The 26727-nt window shown below is 42.3% G+C and overlaps 3 protein-coding genes across 3 annotated transcripts; all 3 read right to left on the reverse strand.

Moving 5' to 3' along the window:
• Positions 1-238: 238 nt before the first annotated feature.
• Positions 239-6914, reverse strand: LOC142968170 (transforming growth factor-beta receptor-associated protein 1). The gene is made up of 11 exons (XM_076107953.1): positions 6132-6914; positions 5744-5938; positions 5394-5548; positions 4630-4712; positions 4128-4475; positions 3898-3955; positions 3670-3813; positions 3367-3501; positions 3136-3280; positions 2639-3060; positions 239-2529 (listed from the first exon to the last, which is right to left on the reverse strand). The coding sequence occupies exons 1-11, from the start codon at positions 6817-6819 to the stop codon at positions 2386-2388; spliced, it is 2517 nt and encodes an 838-aa protein (XP_075964068.1). The 5' UTR covers positions 6820-6914; the 3' UTR covers positions 239-2385.
• Positions 6915-8057: 1143 nt separating this feature from the next.
• On the reverse strand, positions 8058-10988 carry fhl5 (four and a half LIM domains 5). Its single transcript, XM_076108038.1, has 5 exons — positions 10827-10988; positions 10440-10614; positions 8704-8873; positions 8360-8546; positions 8058-8209 (listed from the first exon to the last, which is right to left on the reverse strand). The coding sequence occupies exons 1-5, from the start codon at positions 10986-10988 to the stop codon at positions 8058-8060; spliced, it is 846 nt and encodes a 281-aa protein (XP_075964153.1).
• A 7108-nt stretch (positions 10989-18096) lies between these two features.
• fut9a (fucosyltransferase 9a) lies at positions 18097-20709 on the reverse strand. Its single transcript, XM_076108187.1, has one exon. It carries the CDS (start codon positions 20707-20709, stop codon positions 19627-19629), a length of 1083 nt encoding a protein of 360 aa, XP_075964302.1. The 3' UTR covers positions 18097-19626.
• Between the last annotated feature and the right edge of the window lie 6018 nt (positions 20710-26727).

Below are 26727 nucleotides of genomic sequence, written 5' to 3' on the forward strand. Positions count from 1 at the left end.
AATCACAGAGCAGCAGCCCTTATAGTCAGTCCATATAAACCGTGAGGCTCCTTCACATCTCAAAGTCACAAAGAAGTTGATGCTTTGCGTTTTTACATTGCAGCCGTTTGCTTACAATGATTTAACCCTAGATCAACATTAAATGCATAGATTATCAAAATTACAAGGAGAAGATATGGAAGAGTGGACGTGGCAATTTTTCATTCAACCACATAAAAGAGAAAGGCTAGGTATGTGGTTTTCTTTGGTTTTCTGGGATATGAGTCCGTTTATTTATATGAGTCAGAGGTTAAATATATACACTCCAAATGAAAAATCCTAGTTACACTCACAAAGGGCTGCATGCGGTAACACCCACCCTATGAAAGATTAAATGTGCACAACTCTCAGTGGGAACAATGAAAAAGTCCCAGAAAAACTTCATACGAATAAAAAAACGGAAGAAATCTTAGCAAGGACATCACAAAGAGATAATCTCCTCCAACATGCTCATAATTCACTATTTAGCAGTCCAGTGAAATGCACAACTGTTGCTGTTCCAGCTCCTCAAGGCGTCTCCCTAACCTTTGTTCCAACATGCAGGATCAGGATAAAAAAATACTCTGTTATAGCCTTAATGACAATTACAACAAAAATAGACAAATACATCTTTAATGTCATCTGAGCTATGTTCACCCCTGTGGTGTCGTTACAAAAGGACACGGTGGAAGAAGATGGTCAATATGCATGCGATACTGTTTTAAAAACATGGGTTCTTCAACTTTCAGAATCCATAAATCAACTGTGTATTTTACGTCTGATTACTAAGTATTTTAATATCAAGTTGCACGAAACTAGAAATCCCACGCTTTCTAAAGCACATAAACACACAACTTGAAACACACAGGGTCCACATCACATTTTACAGTCACATTGACATACACCGATGTTCTTGGCAAAATATGTCACAGATTTTTCACCAAAACCGGCAGATTTGAGTAACTTACAGATCTACAGTAAAGCTTGGTCTGACTGGAAGTCACAGTGAACCTCAGGGAGCAGTCTGTCAGCAGCCATCTTAGTCAAGTTGGACTGACTTTTACAGGTGGGAAGTCTGGCTTTATATAAGTCTATTCAACTTGCTTAGACATATCTGTGGATATCTCATAGAGCATCGTAGCCCCTGCCTTTATCGATTTGTCTACTGTATATCGTGGAACTCTTCAGTTGTATATAAATACTGATCATCATTCATTGTGTTTATTATTATTCCAATGTTTTTGTGAGATTTTTTTTAAAACAGAGCCAAAACGTGGAGACCATGCTGTATTTTAGTGTATTTTCATTAAATGTTCAGTCCTGGTTGTAGTAACAAATAAGATGAAGTACATAAAATAGCATCATTACCCCCGGGATCTTGGCTATAATGGTGATATTGTCTTAAAATCAAGATTAAATATAGGCGAGGACAAAAATCTTATTTCTTTCCTTTATTGCATCTCCATTTATTCTGGAGTGGTAATATAAACAGGTTGACTTACAATGGATTCATATTAATTATCATCTTACCTTTTTAAAGGAGACCATAAATGTGCATATGGGTTTGATTCATTTTTGGTTGTTATTTTAGGTGTTTTTTAAGGGAAAGGGCGTAGGAGGTTAATGATATAGTATTTTCATACTGTACATGTGGACATACTGGAGTTTGTGTGTTATTATTTGGAGTAGCCTACATGTCTGTTACGTTGCCTAAATGATATAGGGCTGACGTTGCTAAAAATGTATTCTGATTTCATGTTCCATACACTGCAAAGACAACCTGTTTGCTTTTCATTTTTAAACCTGTAATTGTGTTTTTTGGGGGGGTCATAAATGTATATTAATGTGCAAGCTGAATAAAAAAAGTCTCTCACGTGTAACCTCTCAGTTGTTGACTTTCTATTTACAGCTTTACGCAGGCAAATACACACAGTCAGTGGAAACCATGAACCATATATACAACCATGCAAGATGGGGAAATTCCTTTTGGTCATCAGATTGACCACAGATGGTTTCCATGTTAAACACCACTGTCTGATCAGTGAATATATGCCCCTGAGTGTCCTCCACTTTATAGCTATTGCTGTCTACAATGTCTCTAGGAAATAGCTCAGACATGCCGCCCTGAAAAAGTGCACTGCTTGCTCTTTTGCATTTTGAAACCAGTTATTTACACAGAGTATTAAGTCTTAGGCCCATGAATTGCATCCTTGTACAGTTTGTCTATAGATGAAACGGTGTAAAGTAGAAAAATTATCGGGTAGGATGCAGATACTTATCTGGCTATTAATTCATGTGATCCTTAAGAGTGCAGAGATGCACATATTTGCATGAACATACAGTAATTTGCTTTATCGGTTGGTGTCTTTATGGTGAGGAAAAAACAGGACAGCTTGTGTGCATCAGCTCACCAGTGAGGTTACAGGCAAACTGTGGCTCTGCAAGCTCTCTCTGACAAACCTTACACTTCTGCCCCTTATCCAGTCTGAACTTTGTTTTTGAGGCCTGCATCTGCAGAGGAGAGAGGGCAAAAACAGCGAGGTGAAGAATACGAAGGAAACAAGAACACACACAATGTTCATGGAATGAAAAAACAAATGACATATGTCATTAAACTCACCCAAATGACCTTGTGCCGCGTGAGCTCTGCCTGTAACAGAGCCTTTTGCAGCTGCGCCATCCGCCTCTGGTGGAATGTTTCTCTAAGGGATCCAACTAAGAACTGGGAGACCAGTTGAACAGACCAGGAATCAGGCAGGAGCTGGATGACCTTCTCTGCTGCAAGGACCCGAGGGTTGTTGTTGAGCAGATCCACGGCAGCGCTGCTGTGATCCTCGGAGCTCAGGTAGATTTGGAGCAGGGTGAGCAGCAGCGTCTGCCTGAACTGTGTGTCCCGGCCCTGGGCAGCCCTGCCGCAGTAGGCCTCTGCAGCTTGGAGGTTTCCCTCCTGGTGAACAAGCACCTGCAGTGCCTCAAAGTGTCCACCGGTCCTACCGAGGAGAATGGCTTTCTCTATGTTCAGGGTTGCTGACTCGACTCTCTCTGCAATGAGAATAATGCAATACGATTTAGTCACAATACAGTAATGATTTTTTTAATCAAAGTGCACCCACACACCATATACAGTGGAGACGTCATAAAATCTGGATTCCCATAGCAGCTGCTGCAACTTCCCTCTGGTCTTCCTCAAATCTGATTCCTCTTCCTCTCGCAGCGACTGAGTAACATATGCCAGGGCCAGACGGTTGTGATGTTTCTCCTCCTGGGGTCAGATTACACCAATCATATCTCAGTGCATTCAATAAAGGAGTCGGGGATATTAGATTAGGTAGCTGCTGCTGTGCCTACCTCACTGTTCAAGTCATGGATTAAGAACTCAAGATACAAAAGCAACGCCAGTGGGTACTTCTCCACGAGAGCAAGGACATCTTGTGTCTCAAACCGATCATCTGGTTGACGCTTGTTGAAAATCTGCACCCCTATCTTTTTTAAATAAAGAAAAACTGTTACTGGACATTTCATTACCAATCATTTTCTTATAAGCAAAGCAATGTAGGTGTCGTTTTGCTGCGTGTTTATATCCACAACACATAGTTTGATTGCTCAACTCTTCCCTCTGCAGTTGAGAGCATGAAGAAGGGAAAAAGGCACCTCATGGTTTCTTTGAAGAGTCCAGTCTGCAAATTTCCACACGGCATCTCTGTCTTGCAGTTGACTGAGGGTCCACACTATATGTCCATATACATCTGAGCAAGACGGGTCTTTGTGGAGGCCGTCTGCAATTCTCACCCAAGTCTGGAATAATATAAAAGGCTAAAAATGACATTTTTATACATCACGTTTCTATATAAATATGTTGAGTTTGTTGGGAATTGATACCTTAATTGCATCAATGTGATTTCCATGGCTTTGATAGAGGGAACCTAATGCAAAATATCTGTAGATAAAGAGAGATCACAAAGGAAATGGTCCATCAGAAATTGAGCAAATTAGACAAAATATCTCAGATATTGAATTGGTGCCTTTCCTTTTAAGAATAATTTGGCATTTAAAGAAACCACATTTGTGACTACACATCACCTACTTAACAAATAATCATTTGTTTAAACCTGCTGTGTTGCTCCAAAACAGGAACACAGTGGTCCAGCCTGCACACATTGGGAAATGCCACAAGCTGCTGCAGATTTTCAGTGTCTCCCAGTTCTACATACAGCCTCAGGAGGGCGCAGTCCACCTCCTTACTGCACTTCAAGCCTTGCTCCGTCCCCCTGACTGCTCTGAGGAAATCTCCCAGGAAGGCCAGGTAATGATGAAATGTCTTCCTGTCATCTTGGCAAAGCACCTGGAGATCCCTGCCCTTGTTCAGTTGATCAAGCTGGGATTGAAATTCGTTGCTGAGGCACGACTGGAAGTCAGGGTAGAGGCGGATGATTTCTCTGGGGTCCAGCTCACCTGCACTGTTTAAGTGGGTAATGAGCATTGATTTGTGTTAGAATTAAGTGTAGAATTCAGCAGAAAATACCCACTATTCACAAAATTCCCCTATTAGTGTACAGCGTGCTGCGATTTAGCCTTGAATTTAGGGCGTCGTGAAAGGGGTTTTACTCTCACATGAATAGATCCCTGGCCTCAGAAAAGCCCTCCTGGTAAAAATGAACAAATCCAGCGAGGCAAGTGATGGCCTTCTGCAGCTCCTGCCAGTAAAGAAAACAGATCTTAAAACCAGGCACGCAATGGGTAAACATATTCAAAGCACCATTATGCGAGCCTAATTCAGTGAGGCAGAAGACTGTGTGACTATCCTTAAATCTCAAGGGCAACATGTTACATTAAGATGCTAAAAATACACAAAACCAGACAAATTTTAAGGAGTGACTCATCTGCGTGTAAGTTCTAACACTATCACCTCTAACCTGTAACATGAGATGTGGCACAGATTACACTAAATCTCAGACACCATCTGTTGTCCTCAGTTGCATTCATCCAACTGGAATACACCTACAAGCTTGCAACAATGTAGTCCATCTACGCCTCGACAGCCTGCTTCAATCTGTTCTACAGTGATGAAATATTAAATTTAAACACTCTGATGCAATGCCAGATGGGGTTGTACTGCATGCATATTATCTACACATATGAATCTATAAAATGGTTAAATTATTGCAGCACTGAAGGTTGTCTTATGAAGGCAGACAATACAGGAAAAGGGAAGTTGAGAAAAAGGGTTTTAAGTTTAAGGTAAAGGAGAAATGCTGTACATTATTCCGTGTCATTCATCTATCCTCGGGAATTGTTTTGTAACCCTTGAGAAGAAGAATGTTAGAAACCTAGATTTCAAAGCAGGGATGTGTATGCGTCGACAAATTGAATTTCACCTTGTATGAGTCAAGTGGACGATGGCCTTGAACTCCATCCAGCAGCAATAAGGCCTCCTCAAACCTCTCATGCCTTACAAGTGCCTCGATCTGCTCTTTGAGTGGCACCAGACGCAGGCTGAAAATGTCTCTCTCTGTGAACACTAACACACCATCTGAGGGGAGATTTGTTTTGGGTTTTCAGAAACACCGTTTCAGCGAGTAGGAACAGTAGGTGTAAGAATGATTGACTGAATCGGTGCAAACTGAGACAGACACAGCGACATTTTTAAAAACAAAACCACAATTTGACAGCCGTTCGGTCTGAAATCTGGCAGGATTAGGTGACGAATTGATGTTGACTGGTTTACCTGATGTGGAGAGCAGACCCTTCGCTCCGCTGAGACTCACAGTCTGTTTGCACTGCTGATCTATCATGCTGTAGACAGACAGCACTTGGGGCTGCAGGGTTAGGATGTAAGGGAAACATACTCCGGCTGCCAGCACCTCCTGAGGCCACTGCAGGGGAGGGCGCTGGCATATCCCTGTCTTCATCACAAACATGCCTGAGGGATGAGGATGGAGTAATGATATCTTGGCAAAACAAATATCCTCTGGCAACATGGGTATATGGGGGAGTGGTATGAGATGATTAACTGTATAGCTGCTTTTGAAAGGAAGCATATACAGTAATGTAACAGGAGGATGTCTGTGCTTGACAGTCTGTAAAACAACTTTTACCATTTAGGCAGCTCTTACCCAAAGATTCAGGCCCGTTCAGGAGAAATTCCCCTCGTCCCATTGAGGTTACAATGACACGCTGTTTGCTGTGATTGTGAGGAAAAAGCTCATCGCTGCTCCCAGTCCGAATATCACAGAGGAGATACCTGTTGCTGGTACCTATACACACACAGGCACCATCCACTGCCAAGGCCACAGGGTCCTGGAGCAGAGGGATTTCTCTTACAACGTCCCACCTGTCCACTCCCACCACGTGGATCCGGATCACCTTCCTGCGGCTGGAGGAAGTCACCATCTCCACACTTTCTGCCTGGGCTGCGAGCAATGAGTCGCACACCTCGAACAAATACACATGCTGGATCTTCTTGAGGGCGGGAACAGGCTCTAAGGAGAACATGTTGAGGGCAGTAACGCTCCGGTCCCACAGGACCAGCAGATGGTTGAAAAGTGGGACTACCCTCAGTTGGGCAACTTGGTTGCTTGAGCCTAGTTTTCTCACCCTACACTCTCTAATTTTGCTCTGGCCTGGAATCGGGTCTCTATCTGTGCCACTGGGAAGGATGAGATGCAGGACTGTTGCCTCTTTGGTCCCTATATAGACATTTCGGTCATAGCACTCAATGCACTGGATGCTGGATTTGTCCTTTTCTTTTGAGGCTGATTGCTTTTCATAGACGTGTGTGTGTGTAAATGCTCTAAAAGCCATTGCAGATATTTAAGGATGTTGGATTTTTGTAAGGTAAAAATACAAAATGTATCTGCTTAAATTAAAGCTACAGATCTTCTGTGAAATATGACAAATGAGACGTCCCTACCTCTCTGCAGTTCTACTTTCCTCTCCGATCCCTTTGTCTGTGAAGTAGTTTCACCTCCCCATGTGACTATATCCTGTCAGGAAATCTGTGTCAGCATTTTTGCACCACTCATCGTAGCATGTGAGGACACTTACACAACTCATCCAGTGGCCTCACCAGGAAAACCAACTTTTACAAGTATCAAAAGTACGGTAAGAAGGACAGATGTTTTTGAGATGCCCACAATTTACAGTCGCTTGTATTCTACTTTGGTTAGATAATGGACAAGTAGAAGAGCAAGTTATCTGCTGATCAAGGCATATATGGTCACGCTCAGTTTGTTTACAACATGAGCGAGTTGGGCGTGATGAGGTCAAGAGGCAACAGAGGTTAGTTTTACAGCAATGATTGTCTAAATGGTGATGGTCATAAAAAGATGTGGATTTCAAACCTACCATCACAGCTATATTTGTTACGCTAAAGTTTGCAGACGACTCACTTCTTGGAGCAGAATAAGACATTATGATGAGCAACAGCTAGCCTAGAATGATTTCCATTTCAGCACGATATAGAAAGGTCTTTATTGGAACAACCTTCAAGTATTTCATATGAGAGAAGCATAACTCATGCATGCATTAACAATTATTATTGTTATATTGACTAATCCAGTCATCATTTTGTCCATAATGTCAGAAAACAGTGAAAAATAAGTTCTTCAAAATGTTTTTTTTGTTATCTGTCTAACAGTCAAGAATCCAAAAATATTCAGTTTACTGTCATATAAGAGAAAAGACAGTATCAAATCCTAACTCAGACGTTAATCCATTAGTTGATAATATTACAGTAATAAAATAAAAATATTAATAATAGCAATAATAATAAATTGTAGCATAATTTTATCCTTCTCAAAAATTAAAGTTTGTTAAGAACAAAGGCATCCTAACTTTAAAGATTCATGCTTATCTTTATGGAAACATCACAGTTTCTTGTGTTTGGGCATTGTGAAAGAGCTATTTGCCATTTACAACAACAAAATAAACATTTGACATTCAGAGTTTGTCTATGTGCCAGCCATGCAAAGTAGAACTGTTCATTGATACACAACATCTGTATCAGAACAGGATAAACCTTTGACTCCTTCATGGAAAGGTCACTTCTCTCTGCCGCAGTCGGTGCACATGACGTTGTCGCGCTGGGTGAGGAAGCCGCGTCCAACCAGCGACACGGAGCACTGAATGCAGGTGAAACACTCGCTGTGCCACTGGCGTTCCTCAAAGGAGATGTACTTGGCCCCTGCCAGACCTGCACACAGCAACATAATGTGCAGGTTAATGCAAAATCTTCCCCTTGTTAATCTGACAGGTCCAACACAAATGCCAATAAAGACCTTAAATAAAAGGAGAACTGCATGTCACAGAGTAAATGAAAACATGAGCACAGCCAGGGACTCACTGGTGATGGGCTTAGTGCAGCCAACACACTTCTTTGCATACAGGCTGCTGAAGCATTCGAGGCAGTAGGGGTAGTTTTCCTTTGAGGTGAAGCGCTGACCCGAAAGCTGCTTTCTGCAGCTGATGCATAGGAAGCACTCACGGTGCCAGGGCTTGTCTTGGTAGGTCACTCCACCTGTTGTGATGGCCTCGAGGTAACACAAATCCAGTGAAGGTAAGAGTGAAAGAAAGAGAAACACTCCTCTTACTATGCATCCCTTTATTACGCGCCCACCGTGTGAGTAATATTAAAAGACCTGAGTCAGGGGGATTTGCTGCAAATAAAACACTCAGCTGTAACCTTACCTTCTTACAAGCACAGCAATGGTAGGCAAACTGCTTCTCGAAGCAGGGCACACAGAAGTAGCCGTTGTCTTTTGGGATGAAGGACTTGGTTCCTATTGGCTGCTGGCAGCGGTGGCACAGGAAGCAGGTCTCATGCCAGCTGTTCCCCTTGTATTCCATTTTGCGGGATCCTGGCACAGGAGACGAGAGCAGCTTAGTCAGCATATGGTACCTCTATGATAGAAACACACTGCGGCCTAAAATAGTCCTGCTTTATATGTAGGGCGGAGACAAGGAAGAAATTGCGCCGCTGTAGTGTTTTAAATGTTTATGTGTATTTTCCTCACTTTTGCATTTTCACGCAACCCTTTAAGCCAACATGGATGAAAAATTCCTTAAAATGCCCAGAACATTTTAGATTTCAACATCTACAACTCTATGACAGCTGGGCAAACTCCATCTACTAAGGATCGAAGATCATGTGATATGATCGAAAGCTCGAGAAGAGCTACTAAATGCACTTTGCGATGAGATTGTTTTGTCAACTGTTTCAAAGTTCAAGAATAGATTTTCATTCTCAACTTTTGGAATTGTTTTCTTTTTTGTAAAACTTACTACTGTTATCATCACCGTTGCATGACAAAAAGATGAATTAATTTGATTACTGATATGGATCATTTACCAACCCAAATCCACTTAAATTACATCTCAAATTTAAATAAATTTCCCAATTTTCATAAATAATTCGAGAATAGCAACAATAATCAATTATGTCTGATCAGAGGTTTAACCAACCAATCAGCTCACAGTCTAGTCCAAAAGTCCTCAATCATTAATAGTCCTACTATAATTAAAGAAATAGTTTGCTATTTTTGGAAATATGAAAATTAATTAGGGTGCTTTAGAGGTGCTGGTAAGCGGATTTTGTTACCATTGAACAGAGCCAAGCTAGCTGTTTCCCCTTGTTTCCAGTCTTTGTGCTAAGCTAAGCTAACTGCTGCTGACTGTTGCTTCATCTTTACCGTACAAATATAAGAGTTTTACTTATTTAATTAGGACAAACGGTAATAAGAAAATGAAGTTCAGGGACTTCTGGTGGAAGTCAAGAACAGCAACTAAGGAGTTACCTTGCACAGCAGCTGGATTCTTGCGATAACATGAGATCACAAAATCACAAAATCACAAGATCATAAGATCATACAAGCTTCCAGCTAAATGCAATCTTGTCAAGCTTCAATTAATGTCCGGCCATCCAATGACCGGACCAATAAGCATCCCCTGAGGAGCTACTGGTGGCTACAGGCGTAGCTTATGTGTGTGTTACGCGACGGCACGGAGAGGCGGTGATGGCAGCTCCGACAATTTAGCGTAGCTGCAAAAGCATCAGTTAGATCAGAACTGGAGAGTATTTCTTCAATGCAGAAGGAAAGCGGAACAGCACTAAACGCTTTTCTTGATGGAAAGGATGTTTTTGCAAGTTTCATTGACAGATGGCTCATCCAATCACCTGCCATGTATTTTTGAAAGTACCCGACCTTTTCCAAATCATTTTCAATGACGGCCTCTCAGATGGTTCTGCGTAAACAAACCATCCGGCGCGTCAGGACAAAATTGACCTTGTGAAAAAAAGTCTATTTTTTCTCTCTTTATGTGATTATTACATTTAATGTGTGTAATAATGTAAATGTGGCAATGTATCGCGAAATAGATTTAAGGTGATGACGATTCATCGCCATCATCATCCCAACGCATCATACCTGGCATGACGGTTTTCTTGCAGGTGGTGCACTTGGAGGAATAACCGTGGGCATGGCATTCAGTGCAAAGTAACAAATCATCCTTGGCGGCAAAGGCCTTTTCCACCAAAGAGCGGCTGCACTTTGCACACTGGAAACACTCCTCGTGCCAGTGGCGATCCTTGTAAGACATGTCCTGTGGATATTTAACACAACATTTATTGGACGTGTGAATTTTCAGTAAAATATGACATCTAGGGGTTTTTAAAAGGTCAAAAAGGGAACAAAATACATTAAAATGTTTCTTATTTTTAGATCATGAAATAAATACACATAACTCGCCTTCTGTTTTTAAAGGTTCTTGACATAAAAGCAATTACTTTCAGGGTAACATTGGTGCTTCCTTACCTTGCAGTTGCAGCCAATTGCTAAAGAGCAGCCCTCACAGCTGTTAGCGAACAGGTTCTCATAGCACTTAGTGCAGTACTGCTTGTCCTCTTTCATTATGTACTTCTTCCCTAGCAGGGAGTCTTTGCAGTAATGGCAGTCGAATCGCTCGCTGGTGAACATTGTTGTTTGGTTTTCTTAACTGAAGGTCAAAGAGAGCAGGAGGAGGAAAATTGGACCATAAAGAAGAATAGAAAAGAGGAAAAGAGCCCTGTAATAGTCCAAGCAATTTCTTCCCCCTCTCGTCAAGCAAATTGTCAATTAAAGAGGCCAAGCAATCTTTCCACCTTTTTTACAAAAGAATCTGAAAAAAGCAGTGTTGTATTAAGGAAGTCTCTACCTCAGTTGATATGGAGCGAGGGTGAGGCTGGAGCTGGGGTCTGCAGAAAGCGAGCGGTCCAGGCACAGGGATGAAAAGGGGTGAGGCAGGATTAGAGGTATATCCACTGGGGGGGATCTTCTATAAATACTGGCCCTCTTATTAGCAGTAATCTCTGGGGAGAATGGACATGCTCCACTGCATCGCTCTGCACCTTTTAAGGGTTCACAGATCGCTGAGCTTTTGAACTGATATTATCGTTGTTGCTTTATTCCAGGAATGTGTAAAAGCAATGAGCAATTTTAGGACCAGAAGATAGATTATTGTTGGGAAACATGACAACCTACAATGGAACTAATGTCAGTGCCCAAATGTTTGTTTCACTTAAAATACACAAAATATTTTTCTTATCGGCACACTAATATTAGTTTGGATATTGGTGCCACGGAAGAGAGAGCTGGCCATTTGTATTCTGACATGTGTCTGGACACACTTCATCAGTGCCTGCCACACACACAAGCAGTTGCGGATGGCTCTTGAGAGGTACACGCCGGGAGCTGTGTGGTTGCCAGGTACTGCACTTTATATTGCCAGGACCTCTCAGAAGCTATTGAGAGAGCCTTGGCAGCACTTCAAGGGGGAAGCTGAGGGCCTGTGGATGTCCAGTCCATCCACAGCAAACTAAAGGAGGAGCAGCAGAAATTACAGTTTGATGGTGACCATCTTGCTGATAACAATACTCTTGTCACTTCATTAAAAACACATATATTGCTTTGGAACAAGAGATAATACAAACAATAAAAAAATAACTGGCCTATAGATTGGGTCATTATAGCATAAAGGGTCATATATAGTTTTAAGTGTCAAAAATGATGCCTGAAACATTACAAATCTTCCTTTTCCACCTTAAAAAGCATCCCAGTTCTTCAGCATCTTCGACTGACAGTCGACTAATTACAAGTGAATCTTGGAACATGTGCTCATATCAGTTTTCCAAAAGGATCAGGGGGCGGACATCTTCATAAAAATAGCCCGAGGATACCACCACAGGCCTAATCCCTCGTATACACACACAGGAAGGTCAGTGACAGGGATGAGGCTGAGAGGAATGCAACTCTGTCTAGATGAACTCAAGTAATTCACCTCTTGTGAATATATAAAATGTAATCCATTTTTAGATCAGTAGATGACGTTATAACAGAGGCCTGCGTTGTATGTAGGTGGTATCTACAAACCTCTGAGGAATAATGTAAGACTGTGTTATTTTTTTTACCTACAAGCTGCTTGTTATGAAAGGCTTTCAGCACAAAATAACTGTATCATGTCAGGAATTCAGGTGCTGGAAATATTTCCGATTTGTAAGTCATTCCATCCTTCAGGTTTTACTTGTATGATCCGCCGGATTACAGAGTCATCTGCTGCTTTGGATTGAATTACCACTCTACCCTTGCTCGCTGCTGGTGTCCAGATCAGCGGCTGCAAATCTCGAAGCCATGCAGACCTTAAATAAACCCAGAACCAACTGTTGGGTAAATATAGTCATTGCCTCTCAAAAAGCTTCTAATCTTTGTTGCATTGGTGGCTGATGCATCTGTCATCGTGTTACACCAAACCAGGGGCGGATGTGACCTATATTCACCAGCAAGCAAAAGCTATCATCTCTTCGAGTATATCTATACAATACGAAAGAAAGTCATGAAAAATAAATTACATGTCAAGAGAGGGCATTATTCACTGGATATTAAAAAAAGAGATTATTGTACATTGTCTTTGTCAGTGTTAATATGTATTTGTGCATGCATGTTTGGAATGTTATTATAACTGCACGGATTTGCATGTGATAGATAACAGGTGCTGGTCTTTGTCTCCCTCGGATTATTAACTTCCACACCACTCAGTGCCAACTCTGTGGAGCAAAAAGCTTGCTGATCTAGCATATTCCTTTTTGCCTGCTTAATCCTCTGAAGTCAACTAGTGAGCAGCTGCCAACAGATTTCGTATGGGGCCTGTCGAGCCCCAATAAATAGGCCTTTATTTGACCTGGACTCCGGTGTCCTCCGGTGTCCTCCGGTGTCCTCCTATCTTAACGTATTCAGTCTTTACAATAAGGTGCCAGTGGCTGTTTTTTCCCCCTCTTAATCAAATGATCTCAGAGAAGAAGAGAAGCATTTCACTTTGGTGGCTCCTTTGAGGTGGTGACTTGTTGTAGACTGAGGCAGATCAACACGACACAGTTGCATCTCTCTGAAGCACAAAAGCCTCGCCGCACCAGAGTTGACAGCTGGTTGGCATGGTGATGACAGCATAAGTGGGATCCATTAGGTTGAGATGAGGGGCGGCTCTTGTAGTTAATGAGAGGACTCACACAAACCTGGCCTTTTGAGCGGGCCTCTGCACTCTACTGCGACGTGGAGAGCTCGCTTTCAACGCAGCTTTTTCATCGGAACAGGATAGCCACGTAGGGGGTTGCCAGGGGGCGAGGACATACAATCTACTAAGGCTACAATCTCACAAAACCTTATACCCCTTTAGGGAGGCCCTGTGAGCCTCCACCGACTCCTGCCCCCCACCCCTCCCCGGTTCTCACCAAAATGAGTCATGGTATGAGTGGGTGACAAGACTTGTCACATACCCAGACATATGATCTCCGCTGCTAAAAAGGAAGAAAAAGTTGTCTACTCCTAGGAATGCACAACCCATTAAAATGCTCTCCAGTTCGATCCATCGCCTCCTCCCAGCCCACGGATTTTGTGGTATTTGGATTAGCTGTGTGTAGACGAAGCTGCTGATTACCTTTGGGCACCAGCAGCACAAAATCAGAGCACAAAAGATACCTAACAAGTCACCTATATAAGAAATTCATACCTAGAATGTTGATTACTTTTTCACAGCCTGCAAAACAGAGATAGCAGAAATCTAAAAACTAACATATCTGCTACAAGACAAATCTAAATCTTCAGAGACCAAAAATACTTCCTTTATTCTATACCTTTCAAGGACACTTTCCCAGAAATAACATAATCCTCAGTGCCTAAAACTGAAACACTTCAATAGTGCAGCATAAATAAACAAGTTCACTGTAAATGTTCCTGATTCTTAGATAGATCCAAAATGCCCAGCAGTCATTGGCATGGAAGTAATATAACCTGGGCCTCATTTACTGCTTCAATTCAAAACATTTAAATGACAAAGAAAATGGTTAATTTGTTCTGGCATTATTACAGCACTGATGTGACTTTTTTGGGAGGGAGAATATGCTGTGTCTGAAAGCTGCAATAGCTGACATGTTGGTCACTTGGGTGCAGCACAAATTGTGAACACAGCACTGACACACACTATTTTCATCTTTTAAGCTGATGGCGAATACGTTAGCAAACATTTGCCTGTTTACACACCCAGTAGACGTGGAGCAACATTTGCATTCATAGAGTGCTGCAGGGATGAAGTATTTTTCGCACGCCAACCCTGGAAGGTCGCATTACACTGGTTCCATCGACTAAAATCGAATACGATTCTTAAGCTTGTGTTAACCACAGACCTTCGAAACCCATTGACTTCAAGAAGTGGGAATCGGAAGTGAAAAAACTCTTGCTCATTTCCGGCTTTTAGGACTCCTGCAGCAATCTATTTGGAGTCATGTTTTTGACCACCTGATGAATGTTATTTCCAATATTCATTCTCTCTTAGCTCTGTTTTGGTCTCCACACACTCCTGAGGGCAATATCTGGCTCCTTAGCCGTTTCAGCTAGTTGCTAACTTTGTCTGTCTAAAGTTTGGTTTTGGTGTTTTTGGTTCCCTCATTTTCTCCCTAAGGCCTCGCCACATGACAACGAAACAGGGGAAGCACACAGGTTAAATACACAAGGGGAGCAGGGTGATTAAACACAGGTGGAACAAATCAGGGTAGGGTAGACAATCGCAAAGGCAAATAAACAAAGTCCGGAAGTGAAATCAGACGTGAAACATAAGGTGTGTGTATCGAAATAAAACAGAAAACATTAAATGAAAGAATAAAACACGGAACATGACAGAAAACCCAAAACCTAGGAAAGAAAATCCTCCAGACAAATAAAAACTGATACAGGTCACTAAAAAGGAATTGCAAGATAGCCTTTGAGGTTTAACAAAAAGTCTGAGGACCTCTGGGCACAGAGCCAAACCATGACAACCTGATTGGCAGTCAGAATCGATTTTTCCAACAGCGGAACTCAAGTTCTACAGAATTCCGACAGAATCACAACCATTTCAGACCAAGGTGTTTCAGTTCAACGGGTTTCTGTGTTAACTGGTGACTTTCAGTCGATTGCGTCTGTGGTTGCTAGTTAATTGGCACAGATGGGTATGTATTTAAAATTGATTGAAGGCTTCTATGAGGACACCCACATATTCTGTTGTTTTCAAAAGTTAAACCAAAACACCAATGCCTGCAAGCTGTTGACGTGTTGACTACTACTGGACTGATCAAAAATGCTTCTGTTTGTAGTGCCTAATTTAAAACTCGATGCACTCAAAACTCTGAGCCTATGTCATGGTATTGTACATTCTGTACACAATCAGGCAACGTAGTTGTACCCTAAGCATCTAGTGACTTGTATACTCGTCATTTCTCGCATGGTATAACGTTACATGTTAGGTTTTTTAACCAAATATATATGACCACTAAATAACAAGACACTTGCTATAGTATTCTACCCACTCACTAACAGCACACAGATCTGGAGGTCTGTCAACATTTGTCAAAGTCAGTACAGGTTGCGTTGGCAATCTTTGGTGATTAATGCCCCTGCATAGCTTGACAAGCTATCTATAGCCTTGTTGAGCTAAGGGGAGCTGCAGTGTCTGTTTATTATTTTCTGTGGGTTTGTCCCTACAAGACACCCCTTTGACATTACAAGTTCCGAAAACATGGATGTACAATATGTACAATGCCACTTGAACTTTCACATTAATTCCAAACTGACATCGATGGATTATTTGCGCCACTGATCCCGCCAACAGACACATTTGTCACACCCGTTGACCCGCAGCATTGAGCAGAGGCAGTTAACAAAGATGCGTCATCTTCGTGCGGTGGAGGAGACGACTGCAAATACCAGAGTGCTAGTGAGGATATGGGGTAACTAACAACAACCAGAGGATTGAGGCGTAACCAACACAACACACTCTCCTCTCTCTCATAAATCACTTATCAAGGCTTTTGGATAGCTATTTATACCTCTGCCTGCATTACATGGCACTGGAGAACGGTGTGGGCAACATCTGTGGAAATGATATTTGATATAGATGCAAGAATACTATATTAGGTTAGATGGCATCATATCAAATGTTTAAGAGCAACTCACTTAGTGTAACCGCAAGAACTCAAACCTTCATATATCGATGTAAAAAGATGGAAGTACTCATTCGTTTTGAATTTGATGAGAAGCTACCATTGTCAAACAAACTTGATGAGAGTGGTGTCAAGCTTCTCATCTAACTCTTGACTAGAAGGCAAATGTATTTCCCAAAATGTCAGACTATTCCTTTAAGGGTAGCAAGCAACAACTGATTCCGTTGTTGATAAAATGGTTTCAGTGTAAGATTTCAAAGGTTTACCATCATTTCTTCATCAGCTGTCTGTTGACAAAAAATAATCTGTATGCCCCACTCATCTTTGCTCATTTGTCCATATCTTTATTTTCTTTGACACTATCAGACATCTACAGTTAAAACACAACATTTGGCAAAACACAACGATTTGGCAAAAGACTTGTACTGATTGATTCACTGGTTAGTTCAATGAACTGGCAGAAAATGAGCATTTCTGTAGAACTCGTCATGTTCAACCACACAAAGATTTCATCCCACTGGGTATACAGTGTTTTCAAGGACTCCGGCAAAATCAGTGCCAGGCCGGACAGTATCCAGAGACATCCTGATTCATGGTGCTGTGACACACTAACAGACTCAGACGGGACAGAGAAGCCACAGCTCCTCGTGTTTGTTTTTGTGCAAAAAAGAGAGAAAGGGAGAGAGGAGGAAAGAGACAGACAACACAAGAAAACAAAATAAACTTTTGTTAATTTAAGTCACCAACCACATTGGACAAGAAACCTTTGTTTTCATACATGAGATTGGACTGTACAATATGAAACCATAATTCGCAGTTTCATTGTTAATCTGTGAGACAGCCAAGGTCGTAGATGACAGTTTCTGAACTCACAACAGCTCCATCTAAAGACAGCCACCAGCACAGTGAGTCACACAACTCCACATGAATAAAAGTGCTGTATCTCTGCTGCGTTTTCACTTTTTTTCAATTAGGTCATGCCAAGAGGAGTACTGCCTAATCACAAGAAGAAAAAAAAAGATGGTGTAAAATTGCCTCCCTTGATGAAAATGTCCACTTTAACACGGAAACCATTGGCTCTGACACTGGTAATCCTGTTCAACTCTCCTTTCACCTTGATTCACAGCCTTTCGAAGCACCAAAATGTCCTACAAAGGTGCAGCACAATCACATTCACTGCCTGATAACACTTGCATCTTATAAAGAGATCTTTATAACATTGAAAATATGTACAACACGTTGTTTCTTTTCCCCATATATGCAAAAAAAAAAGTTTGAGCTCCCTCAGTCCTTTGCACATACAGGGATGATCTGTGCCAGTGGGCTGGTTTGATCCAGATGATGATTCAGTTCACGACAAGGTTTATATACAGGTTTTACTACGGCGTTTCGGAACCATATCCCATAAGAAAAATAATTAAATTCATCCTAATTTACATCAATGGTCCCTTTGACAGTGAAGAAATATCAAAATGATATATGATGAGTACTTTGACCAAAAAGACGCTGGCTTATCTTGCATAAAATGTTGACTTGGCTTTGCACAATTCTTTCTGTAAAAACAAAACCATGACGTCAAATAGCTGCTGAGTGCTGTTGAGATGCATTTTTCAGTGGATTAGATGTTCTGACAACATTTAAATGTGATGCGGTATCTACAGATGTTGATGCATTTTGTAGTGTGAGCTTGAGTGGTGTAGGTTGGCTGGCAAGCCACACAACTGTAAACAGGAGTGTAAACAACAACAAAAGAAATCCAGAAAAAGAAATATCTTTCACATGCAACCTCTAACTGCCCACACACCGCAACACTGCGCTGTGATGATTCAAAGATAGTAATATGGATAATCTGGCAGTAATCTTGACCATTTCACATCTTTCACTTTTTTCTTAGCGGGTACCAAAAATGTGGGCAGAGCTCACCTGATCATATTTCATCCTGATTCACACCCACTTCACACATATGGTAACATCTGCTTGAAATAGTTGAAAAGATCGGTGTACATATTTAATGTCAAGTTGTAGGATGGCAGTACAGTATGCACAGCAAAATAGCTTCAGTAATATGTTATTTTGTGCTCTTTCCCTTCACTGTATTCAATAAAACATTTCAGATCAAATCAGAATCCAACATAATGAGGTGTCTGTGAGCTTCACACTGCAGTACAGTGGCTCTGTACTGTACTATTATCACCCATGCGGAATCCAACTGCACTTTGACACATCACATGTGACAATGAACAATTCACAACATGATTAAAATAGTAACCTCCCTCTCACCGAGCAGACACGTCTGCTGTCGGAGACTAGCGGGGTAATGATCACCATTATGCCATCTACAACCACGTAACACAATGTCCGTCTGCCTCACTGTACATATGTTAAGATAGGTAGCAGTTGGATTTGCAGTGCAAATGCAAACTCACAAAAATATGGAGAAAAAAAATGACAGCTACATACTTCCAAAAATACACAATATGTACATGACACAATTAACTACTTTCACATTTGAGTTCAGTAAACACTGCATAGTTGACTGCATCACTAGCACAGATGAGATTGTTTTTTTTTATCATATAATGCCTTACTTGAATAAATATTACATAAATATTTGCACTTTTTTTATGTCAATCTCCGTCTGCAGCCAACACTATTCTAACGTCTGCTTCATGAAAAGGGGGTATTTCAAGAAGAAAAAAAAAAAATAACCTTGCATCATGAATGTTATCTGTTATACAGGAACATCCATACAATCAAGCATTCATACTAAAAATAGAACAAAAAATAGCAGCAAAAAAATAGCAGCAAATGTTGTCATGTTAAGCAAAACATGGATTGAAATAACAATAACAAATGTAGTGCATTTTCAATTTATTAAAATTATTAATAAATGATTAACACAAAAGGCAAAGTAAGGCTTGGCAAAATTGACTTGCAAATAATAAAAATAATTAAATAAACAAGATGGATGTCTCACTGGGCCACTGAATCAACAAAAAAACATAATTCGGGAGCTCTGGACACACAATAATGAACCTTCATGTTAACCGAAGAACTAAAATGACTTAAAGCACAGCCACAAGAAAACAAGCACTGCATAGCCCTTCAAAGTACTATCCGCCCCAGTACCACTTGTCAAGGTTATTGAATGCCTTGTACTCCTTGTGCCTACGCAGGTAATCACAAGCCAGGCATGTGTGCTCTGCCCAGAAATAAGCCTTCTTTACTTTAAAGTGCCGCCTCCACTCAAAGTACCTGAGGTACATCTCCTCGTTCTTGTCCAAGAGCAGCAGGTAATCGGCCAGCTCCTTGGGCGAGGTGAAGTCGTCCACGTGGATGAAGGCGTCTCCCTGGATAAAGTTCTCGTAGTTCTCCCTGGGCGGGCCAAGAACCACTGGCACTGACCCCACAGACAGCGGGTTGTACAGTTTTTCAGTGATGTAGTCCTTGTGGATGGAGTTCTCAAAAGCCAGGTAGAACTTGCAGCTGGCGATGGTGGGGAAGTAGTCTTGGTCAGCGATGTACTCCCCGAAGGCTTGTCCGTACGCATGAACCTCAATGTATTTGTACAACTCATTGTAGTATTTCACCCGCACGTGGTCCTGGTTCCAGTTGCTCACAATCCAGCAGATCAGCTTGTTTTTGCTGGGTGGGACAAAGTCCTCGTCGCCCTCCGCCGCTACAATGGACCCATAAGGCACTTCAATGTCAGCATCCTGGCGGTAATTGAGAGTCAGATTGAACAGATTCTCGATCCCAGGCAGCTGGGAGGAGTGCGACGGCGACTCCAAGTTCATCCATATCCACTTCTGGAAGGATGGTCGCTGGACCGGTGGCAGGTTGGACAGGTCGGTGCAGATGTCTCGGTGATGGATGACGACCCCATCCGACTTGTTGTAGAGGTTCCTGTCCGCTGTGAGAAAGCAGCCTTCGATGTTGAAGAGAGAGCTGCACACGGCCAGGTCGTAGGTTTGTCCGAAGGGCCAGAGCCAGATCAGCAGGGTGGTCACGTTTTTATCGCTCTTGTTGGAGAAGAGGTTCTTGACCCGATCTGTGGATACCGTGGACTCTACAGGACCTGATAACCAGCTGGTGGATGGTTTAAAATACATCAAAAACAGAGTCACAAAGCATCCCAGTATGAAAGTGCCGAGCAGAAGGGGTCGTAGGATTCTGTGAAAAGGTGCAGATGGCATACTCTGTCCTGGAACCAAAGAAGAAAAAGCTAGATTAAAGTCTTGATCAACAGGATTCAACATCCAGACTAATCACCTGATCATGCACAGGTACAGCATATACCACCATGGGTTGATGATATCTATTAAAGTGAATCAGTAACTCTAAACATTGTTTGTGCCTCGATGAAATACAGTTTGCTTGTGAGCATCTACATGTGAACAAAGTGTTTCTATTCTTGCGAAAAACTTTGAGCATGCACCCTGCGGTGCGTTAGGCACACACTGCTTTGGATCAATATTCATAAAGAAGAATGTGTCGCCTCCTCAGGCTCATTATAATACAAACCTGGTGGATTTGACTGAATGCTGAAATCCAAGCAAGAGTAGAGGTTGTGGGAATCTTAGGGAGCAGTTCCTACATTGGGTCGACGGTGGGATCAATCTTCTTTGTGATTCAGTGCACATAGACCAAAAAAAAAAAAGGTCACAGCTAAGAGATGCCCCTTTGCTCTTACGCAGATTAACAATGATCCTTAATGATCTAATGAGGTGCGTTTGATCTTGAATGCACAGGTCTTCTTAATGACGCCTCCTTTACGTGAGCAGAGAGAGAGAATCAGAGAGAAAAAATTAGGGCTAGAGAGACTGAACCATCACCACAGAAAAATCACTTATGTGAGGTCATACGCAATCAACATGCAGAGAAGAGCTTCATCTCCACAAACAAATCTCTTGGATTAGCTGGAAAATAAAATGAAAACACCAAAGTTATTGCAAAATTACCCGTGAAATCATGGATGTTATTTCAAATTTGTTAGTTAAGCATGGATGTAAGCTTCCAGCTGGTATTAGTTTTTTTTTAGCATATTCTATGTATGGTAAGAGAATGCTGCCATCTTAAGGCTGAGGAGAGTAGAAAGGCCCCCCCGACTCTCCAGCTCTCTGGGGCTCAACACACCTGCACGTTGGCAGGCAGAAATAGACCTTGTTCCACCCATCACTGAAGCATATTGAAATCAATAAAACTTGCTCCAACACTAATGTTCCTCACATCATTCGTCCAATATGACATATGGGGAATGAGATTGCCTCTATGTATGACAGCCCCCCCTTCATCTCTCCCATCTGTGACTTAGATACACAGATCTGCCCCCAAAGGCCACATGAACCAGAGCCAGATGAGTGTATTCCTTTTAAAGGCTTGCGGTATCAATACTTTTGTCATGTAGGCAAATCCTCTTACACAGCTAGTAACATGCTTTCTGTGAGCAGCAGTGATAAGCTCTTTGCTTTACAGAGGATGCAGCCCATGCATACCTTCATGCAGTGTGTGGTGCTGTCAAATATATTAAGCGCAGTACGGCTTCGGAAAAGGCTGAAGTGTACAGTAGTACAAAGATCAAAATCAGGCCTGTCAAATATGCAGTGTGTGGTAAAGTTATAGTGTATCCATGGTGTTGGATGGTGCTGAGGTCATAGTATATGAGAGGGTAACATGGCTCACACAGTCGTTATGTTCCTCTCTTCTTTCCATCTCTGCACCAACAACTGAGTCCTGAGTGAGACGTGTGCAGCTTCAAGCATCCATTCAGACTTTAAATAACATAACTGGGGTTTTGTCAAATGCATTGTGATGTATTTGGGACAGAGCGCCGCATGGGTGAGTAGTCTGTAGCGAGGCTACGTTAGAATGACTGGAGAGAGGCAGGAAAAAACACACAGCCACAGATTTAGCATCGTCAGTCACAGAGATGCATCAAATCCCTGGTGTGGGTTTTAATAACAGGTAGGGTAACGGGCAAAGGGGGAGCACTCATGTCCTGCAAAATTGCATCTCCCCCGGTATTTTCCACTTTGATTTATGTGTATTCTGTCATGAAAGCCAAAACATTGATTATAAAAGGACACTCCATCCCAGGTGAGAATTAATTTCCAGCCACCGAGCACTGAAGGTCATTTTAAAACGTGATGCTATAGTCGAGCCGCTGTTTAAAATGGTTGTCTTTAGGCTTGACTCGATCTGCATCGATGCTGTTGAGAATATTGAGAGATTCACTAGAATATTTCATGTGTTGCCTAACACGGCACCCATTTGCGCACCAGAAACGCGCAGAACATAAATAATAGCGTGGAGGATGCTGCTGAAAAATGTAGCCTACAGTATATAGTTGCTATATGAAAAAACACAGCTAGGAGTGAAATGTAAGATTTTAGAATCACATGCACTGGAGAAAAACCTTCACGCTCACATAAAGTATAAACTATCCAATGCATTGAAAATGTATTTTTAAGAAATCATATGTAAAAATAAACACCCTTAGGAAAATGGGAAAGCGCCGGTCAGTGCATTTATGGTGAGAGACCATTTCTAATTAGCTGGCGAGGATTTGCCGTCAAAAACCAGGTACCACTGCTCAGCCATGGGTTGCAGGGGGGGAAAAAACAGCCATGCATTTCACTCACCATCTCGACAGGCGTGAGTCAAAATAGACCTTTCTTCTCATTTCCTCCAGAGGTCCGTATACGCTTTTTCAAAGACACCTTGAAACATACGGAAGATGCGGATGCGTTTGGAATAAAAAGTCGCGCCCGTCCGCCGTATTTGCAGGAATAGATCCGGATGAGCCCACATCCATCGTCTTGATCCAGAAAAAAAAACGATACCTACTGTAGCAATGTGCGCTGAATCTTCCCCGCTGCTGCACACCGACGCAAAGAATGATGGCTGCAAAAAAAAAAGAAAAGAAAAAAGAGAAGCAGAGAAGAATTGGCTGCTACCTCGTCAGCCTGCACACTATATTCATGGTTCGGTGTGTGAGGACGCCATGTATGCCCAGTGATGTGATGCGATGTGGAATAATTTCCTGCTGGCTGCCCATGCGCTACCTTTCTCTGTTTACCGTCAATGCAGCTGCAGGCTGTGGCGGAGCTCCAGTGTGTGTGGGATGCTGGGCTTCAGCGTTCGTGCATATTACACTTTAGTCATCTGCTTCAGGGTCCTCCTTTGAATAAACAGGTGAATCATTGCTGCTGTGGATGAAAAGGTCCCCTCTCTCTTGGCCTGTGTCTTTATCCTAATAACGCAATAATGGGAGCTCTATGTGTTAGTGATGAACTTTGACCAGCCATGTTTACTTGCTGATATGAACTGTCTCAGCACATAAGGTGCTTAATTAAGGGTTCCAAATGTTACCATTAGCACCATTACACCTTTACCATCGCAAGTTATGCCTATTAGCTCATTAACTAATCATTTACAGTGGCACTCCTGCAATGCATTATTGCTCTTCCATAAAGTTGGGGGGACATGTGAGAGACTGATTAAAACAACAACAAAAGAAAGAACAGTCAAAATCAAAGGAGTAGAGGCTGAGACATCACCGCTTTTTGTCCCTTCTATGGGTCAAGCTCCAAAAACACTGCAACCTCCAATACCCATAATGCAACTCAATAGTGTCTTTCATTCGACCCCCTCTCTGCCTGGTAAATGCCTACGGCTTCCCGACTAAAACCTCTTAAAAACCCGCTGCACATTACCTACCGAGCACCAAACAGAGCGGACGGACACAGTTAGCGACTGTTATGTTCAAAATTTCCTCAAACAAGAGGTAAAGGAAAAAGCCCCCCTCCTTATTCAGAGGAGAAGAAGCATGAAGAGGAGAAGAGGCAGCCCCCCCCCCCCCCCTTGCTCTCCTTCTTCCATCATTAAGCAGGGCCGAATCAGCTGGTTGAAGTTTAAATCAAAAGGAATTTAATATACTAACAAAAGCAAATGCAGTTACAAACTGAATTAACTATCAATAGTAATATTTCATGAAATAGAGGCCCCATCCGCACCACACGACAGACTGGTGTGTCCGCCTCATGGTCCAGATGAGGTCTGATTCTCTCCGGGGATTCACAGTTTCTTTGTCTCTCCAAAGTCTCTGAAATGTCTCATATTACACATTCCTTAGCCATCGCTCAGCTCAGTGATTCAGTCGGACACTTCCTTGACCAATTCACCCCCCTTCTTGAAGGCTGTGCTCAGAAACTAGCAAAATCCCCCTGTTAGAGCCAAAAATGGTATTATAAATACAACTGTACTTCTTTGTGTGTACATTGGGTGGCGCTGTATTCCTGTCCGGGGCTCGGGTATATAGGTCCTGAAATCACTGTGTTTGTCAGGTGTTTGACCCCGGAAGGGCAAAAGGTTTTGACCGCGATACTATACACATTTTACTGCATCGTGAGAAAGAGTGGCTTTCTGTACATTGTTCCACGACGAAAATAAATGTGCTATCGATCAGCAAACAAAGGTCTCTGTGATGTGTCAAAAGCACCACACCTCACAGATAGTTTAGCATAGCCTACCGCAAGCGCGTCAACCAGGCTACTCCGAGGGAGGAGCACCTCAGGAGCTTACAGCCACACGACTGGGCTTCTTTAACATTAGTCAAAACCCTCTGCCAACGTTGGAACTTTGTGTGGAAAACATCGGCAGCCGTGGAGTATTCCAGCACGACGAGGGCTGCTCGGATCTGTTCGGGTCTCTGGCAAGGGTTGGAGGACGGAGCTACGGGGCTAATGCTAACGCGGCCGTGGAGCATCGGACCACCGGATCATCGCCCGGCGCCAAATGCACAGAGAGGTATGCGTAGCGCTACTCTGTTTATGGCCATTTACATTGTGTGCACACATAACTGGGCATAAACCCAATGCATTGGTTGCCGAAGCGTGCGGACAAGAACAATATACTTTGCATTTGACATTTTGACAATTTATCATGGAGAGCCGCGAGGCGGCGTTGGACGAAACTACCGGAACTGGTGTGCTAACTGAGGGTAAACCCAGCACTATGACTGGTGGTGTTGAAACGCAAACCCGTGTAGTTAAGCTCACTACAAAAGCGCTTGCTAACAAATTAGAAACGTTGCAAAATGGTAGAAAAGTTAAACTAAATAAAGCAGCCACCATAAGAAAATCAATACAATATTTATTGTCTGGGGATGATAAAACACAGGTATCAAATGTTCTTGGAGGATTGATTGAGGTGTGTGATGAAGCAAAATGCATGCATGAATCTCTGTTGGGTTTACTACCGTGTGATGAGAGGGAAAAACATGAAACATGGTTTAAAGCAAAAATGCTGTCTAATGATGAATGTATTGCTGCTACAAAACTGTGGGTTTCATCCAATGAAGGTACTGTGTATGAAAATGGTAATGTTGAGGACGGTATTAATCCAAATGACAGTGTTTCTAATGTTGGTAGTAAACGTTCAAGTCAAAGGAGTAATAAAAGTGGTAACTCCAGTACCACGTCCTCTGCACGGATAAAGGTGGAGGCAAGTAGAGCCGCACTTATCGCCCGCACGTCAGCTTTAAAAGAAAGACATGCGTTGGAGGAGCAGGAGCAACAGCTGAGGAGGAAAAGAGAGCAGCTTGATTTGGAAGCCGAACTAGCTGCTTTCAATGCTATGTTGGCAGTATATCAGGCCTCTGATCTGAAAAGTCGTTCTCAAGGACCCTCAGATGGTATGGCTTCCTATTTCGAATGGGAGAAAAGGAAAAAGGAATCTGTCAACTGCTTAAACCCTATGGCAAAGGAATACAAACCGGAGGGAAAATCAAAGACACAAAACGACTTGACAGAATGGCTGTTACCACCTGATAACCCACGATCAACGGATGTGCGACCAAAGGAAACTGAGCAATGGGTTAAAGCTGCTCCACAACATCAATGCAGCCCCAAGGAACAACAGCAGGAAAATAATATACTGGGAACGCATCAGTTTCAGTACCAATTGACGAAGGCTCAGTCAGAGGAAGAAAGGTATTCTACAAACCACCATCAAATCAGTCTAAATCCGCCTGGAGATATACTTGCCATCATGCACAGGCAAAATGACATAACAGCAGCTCTGGTGCACCAGCAGCATTCATCATCACTGCCACCACGACAAATTCCCACATTTGAAGGGGACCCTCTCCAGTACAGAGCCTTTATCAAAGCCTTTGAACAAGGAGTAGAGAAAAAGGCAGGAAGAGCAGATTG

This window comes from Anarhichas minor, unplaced genomic scaffold, assembly GCF_050575085.1.
Source record: "Anarhichas minor isolate MPS153535 unplaced genomic scaffold, ASM5057508v1 ptg000040l, whole genome shotgun sequence".
In the NCBI taxonomy this organism is placed as follows: Eukaryota; Metazoa; Chordata; class Actinopteri; order Perciformes; family Anarhichadidae; genus Anarhichas; species Anarhichas minor.

Excerpts from the sequence above, each read along its gene's own strand:
- fut9a (XM_076108187.1), bottom strand. The coding sequence starts at position 20,709 with ATGCCATCTGCACCTTTTCACAGAATCCTACGACCCCTTCTGCTCGGC.
- LOC142968170 (XM_076107953.1), bottom strand. The coding sequence starts at position 6,819 with ATGGCTTTTAGAGCATTTACACACACACACGTCTATGAAAAGCAATCA. Across the intron at positions 5,549-5,743 it reads GGGTCTGCTCTCCACATCAG|ATGGTGTGTTAGTGTTCACA; the intron begins GTAAACCAGTCA and ends ATCTCCCCTCAG. Across the intron at positions 3,281-3,366 it reads TCCATGACTTGAACAGTGAG|GAGGAGAAACATCACAACCG; the intron begins GTAGGCACAGCA and ends ATCTGACCCCAG.
- fhl5 (XM_076108038.1), bottom strand. The coding sequence starts at position 10,988 with ATGTTCACCAGCGAGCGATTCGACTGCCATTACTGCAAAGACTCCCTG. Across the intron at positions 8,874-10,439 it reads CAAGAAAACCGTCATGCCAG|GATCCCGCAAAATGGAATAC; the intron begins GTATGATGCGTT and ends CTCCTGTGCCAG. Across the intron at positions 8,547-8,703 it reads ATTGCTGTGCTTGTAAGAAG|GCCATCACAACAGGTGGAGT; the intron begins GTAAGGTTACAG and ends TGTTACCTCGAG.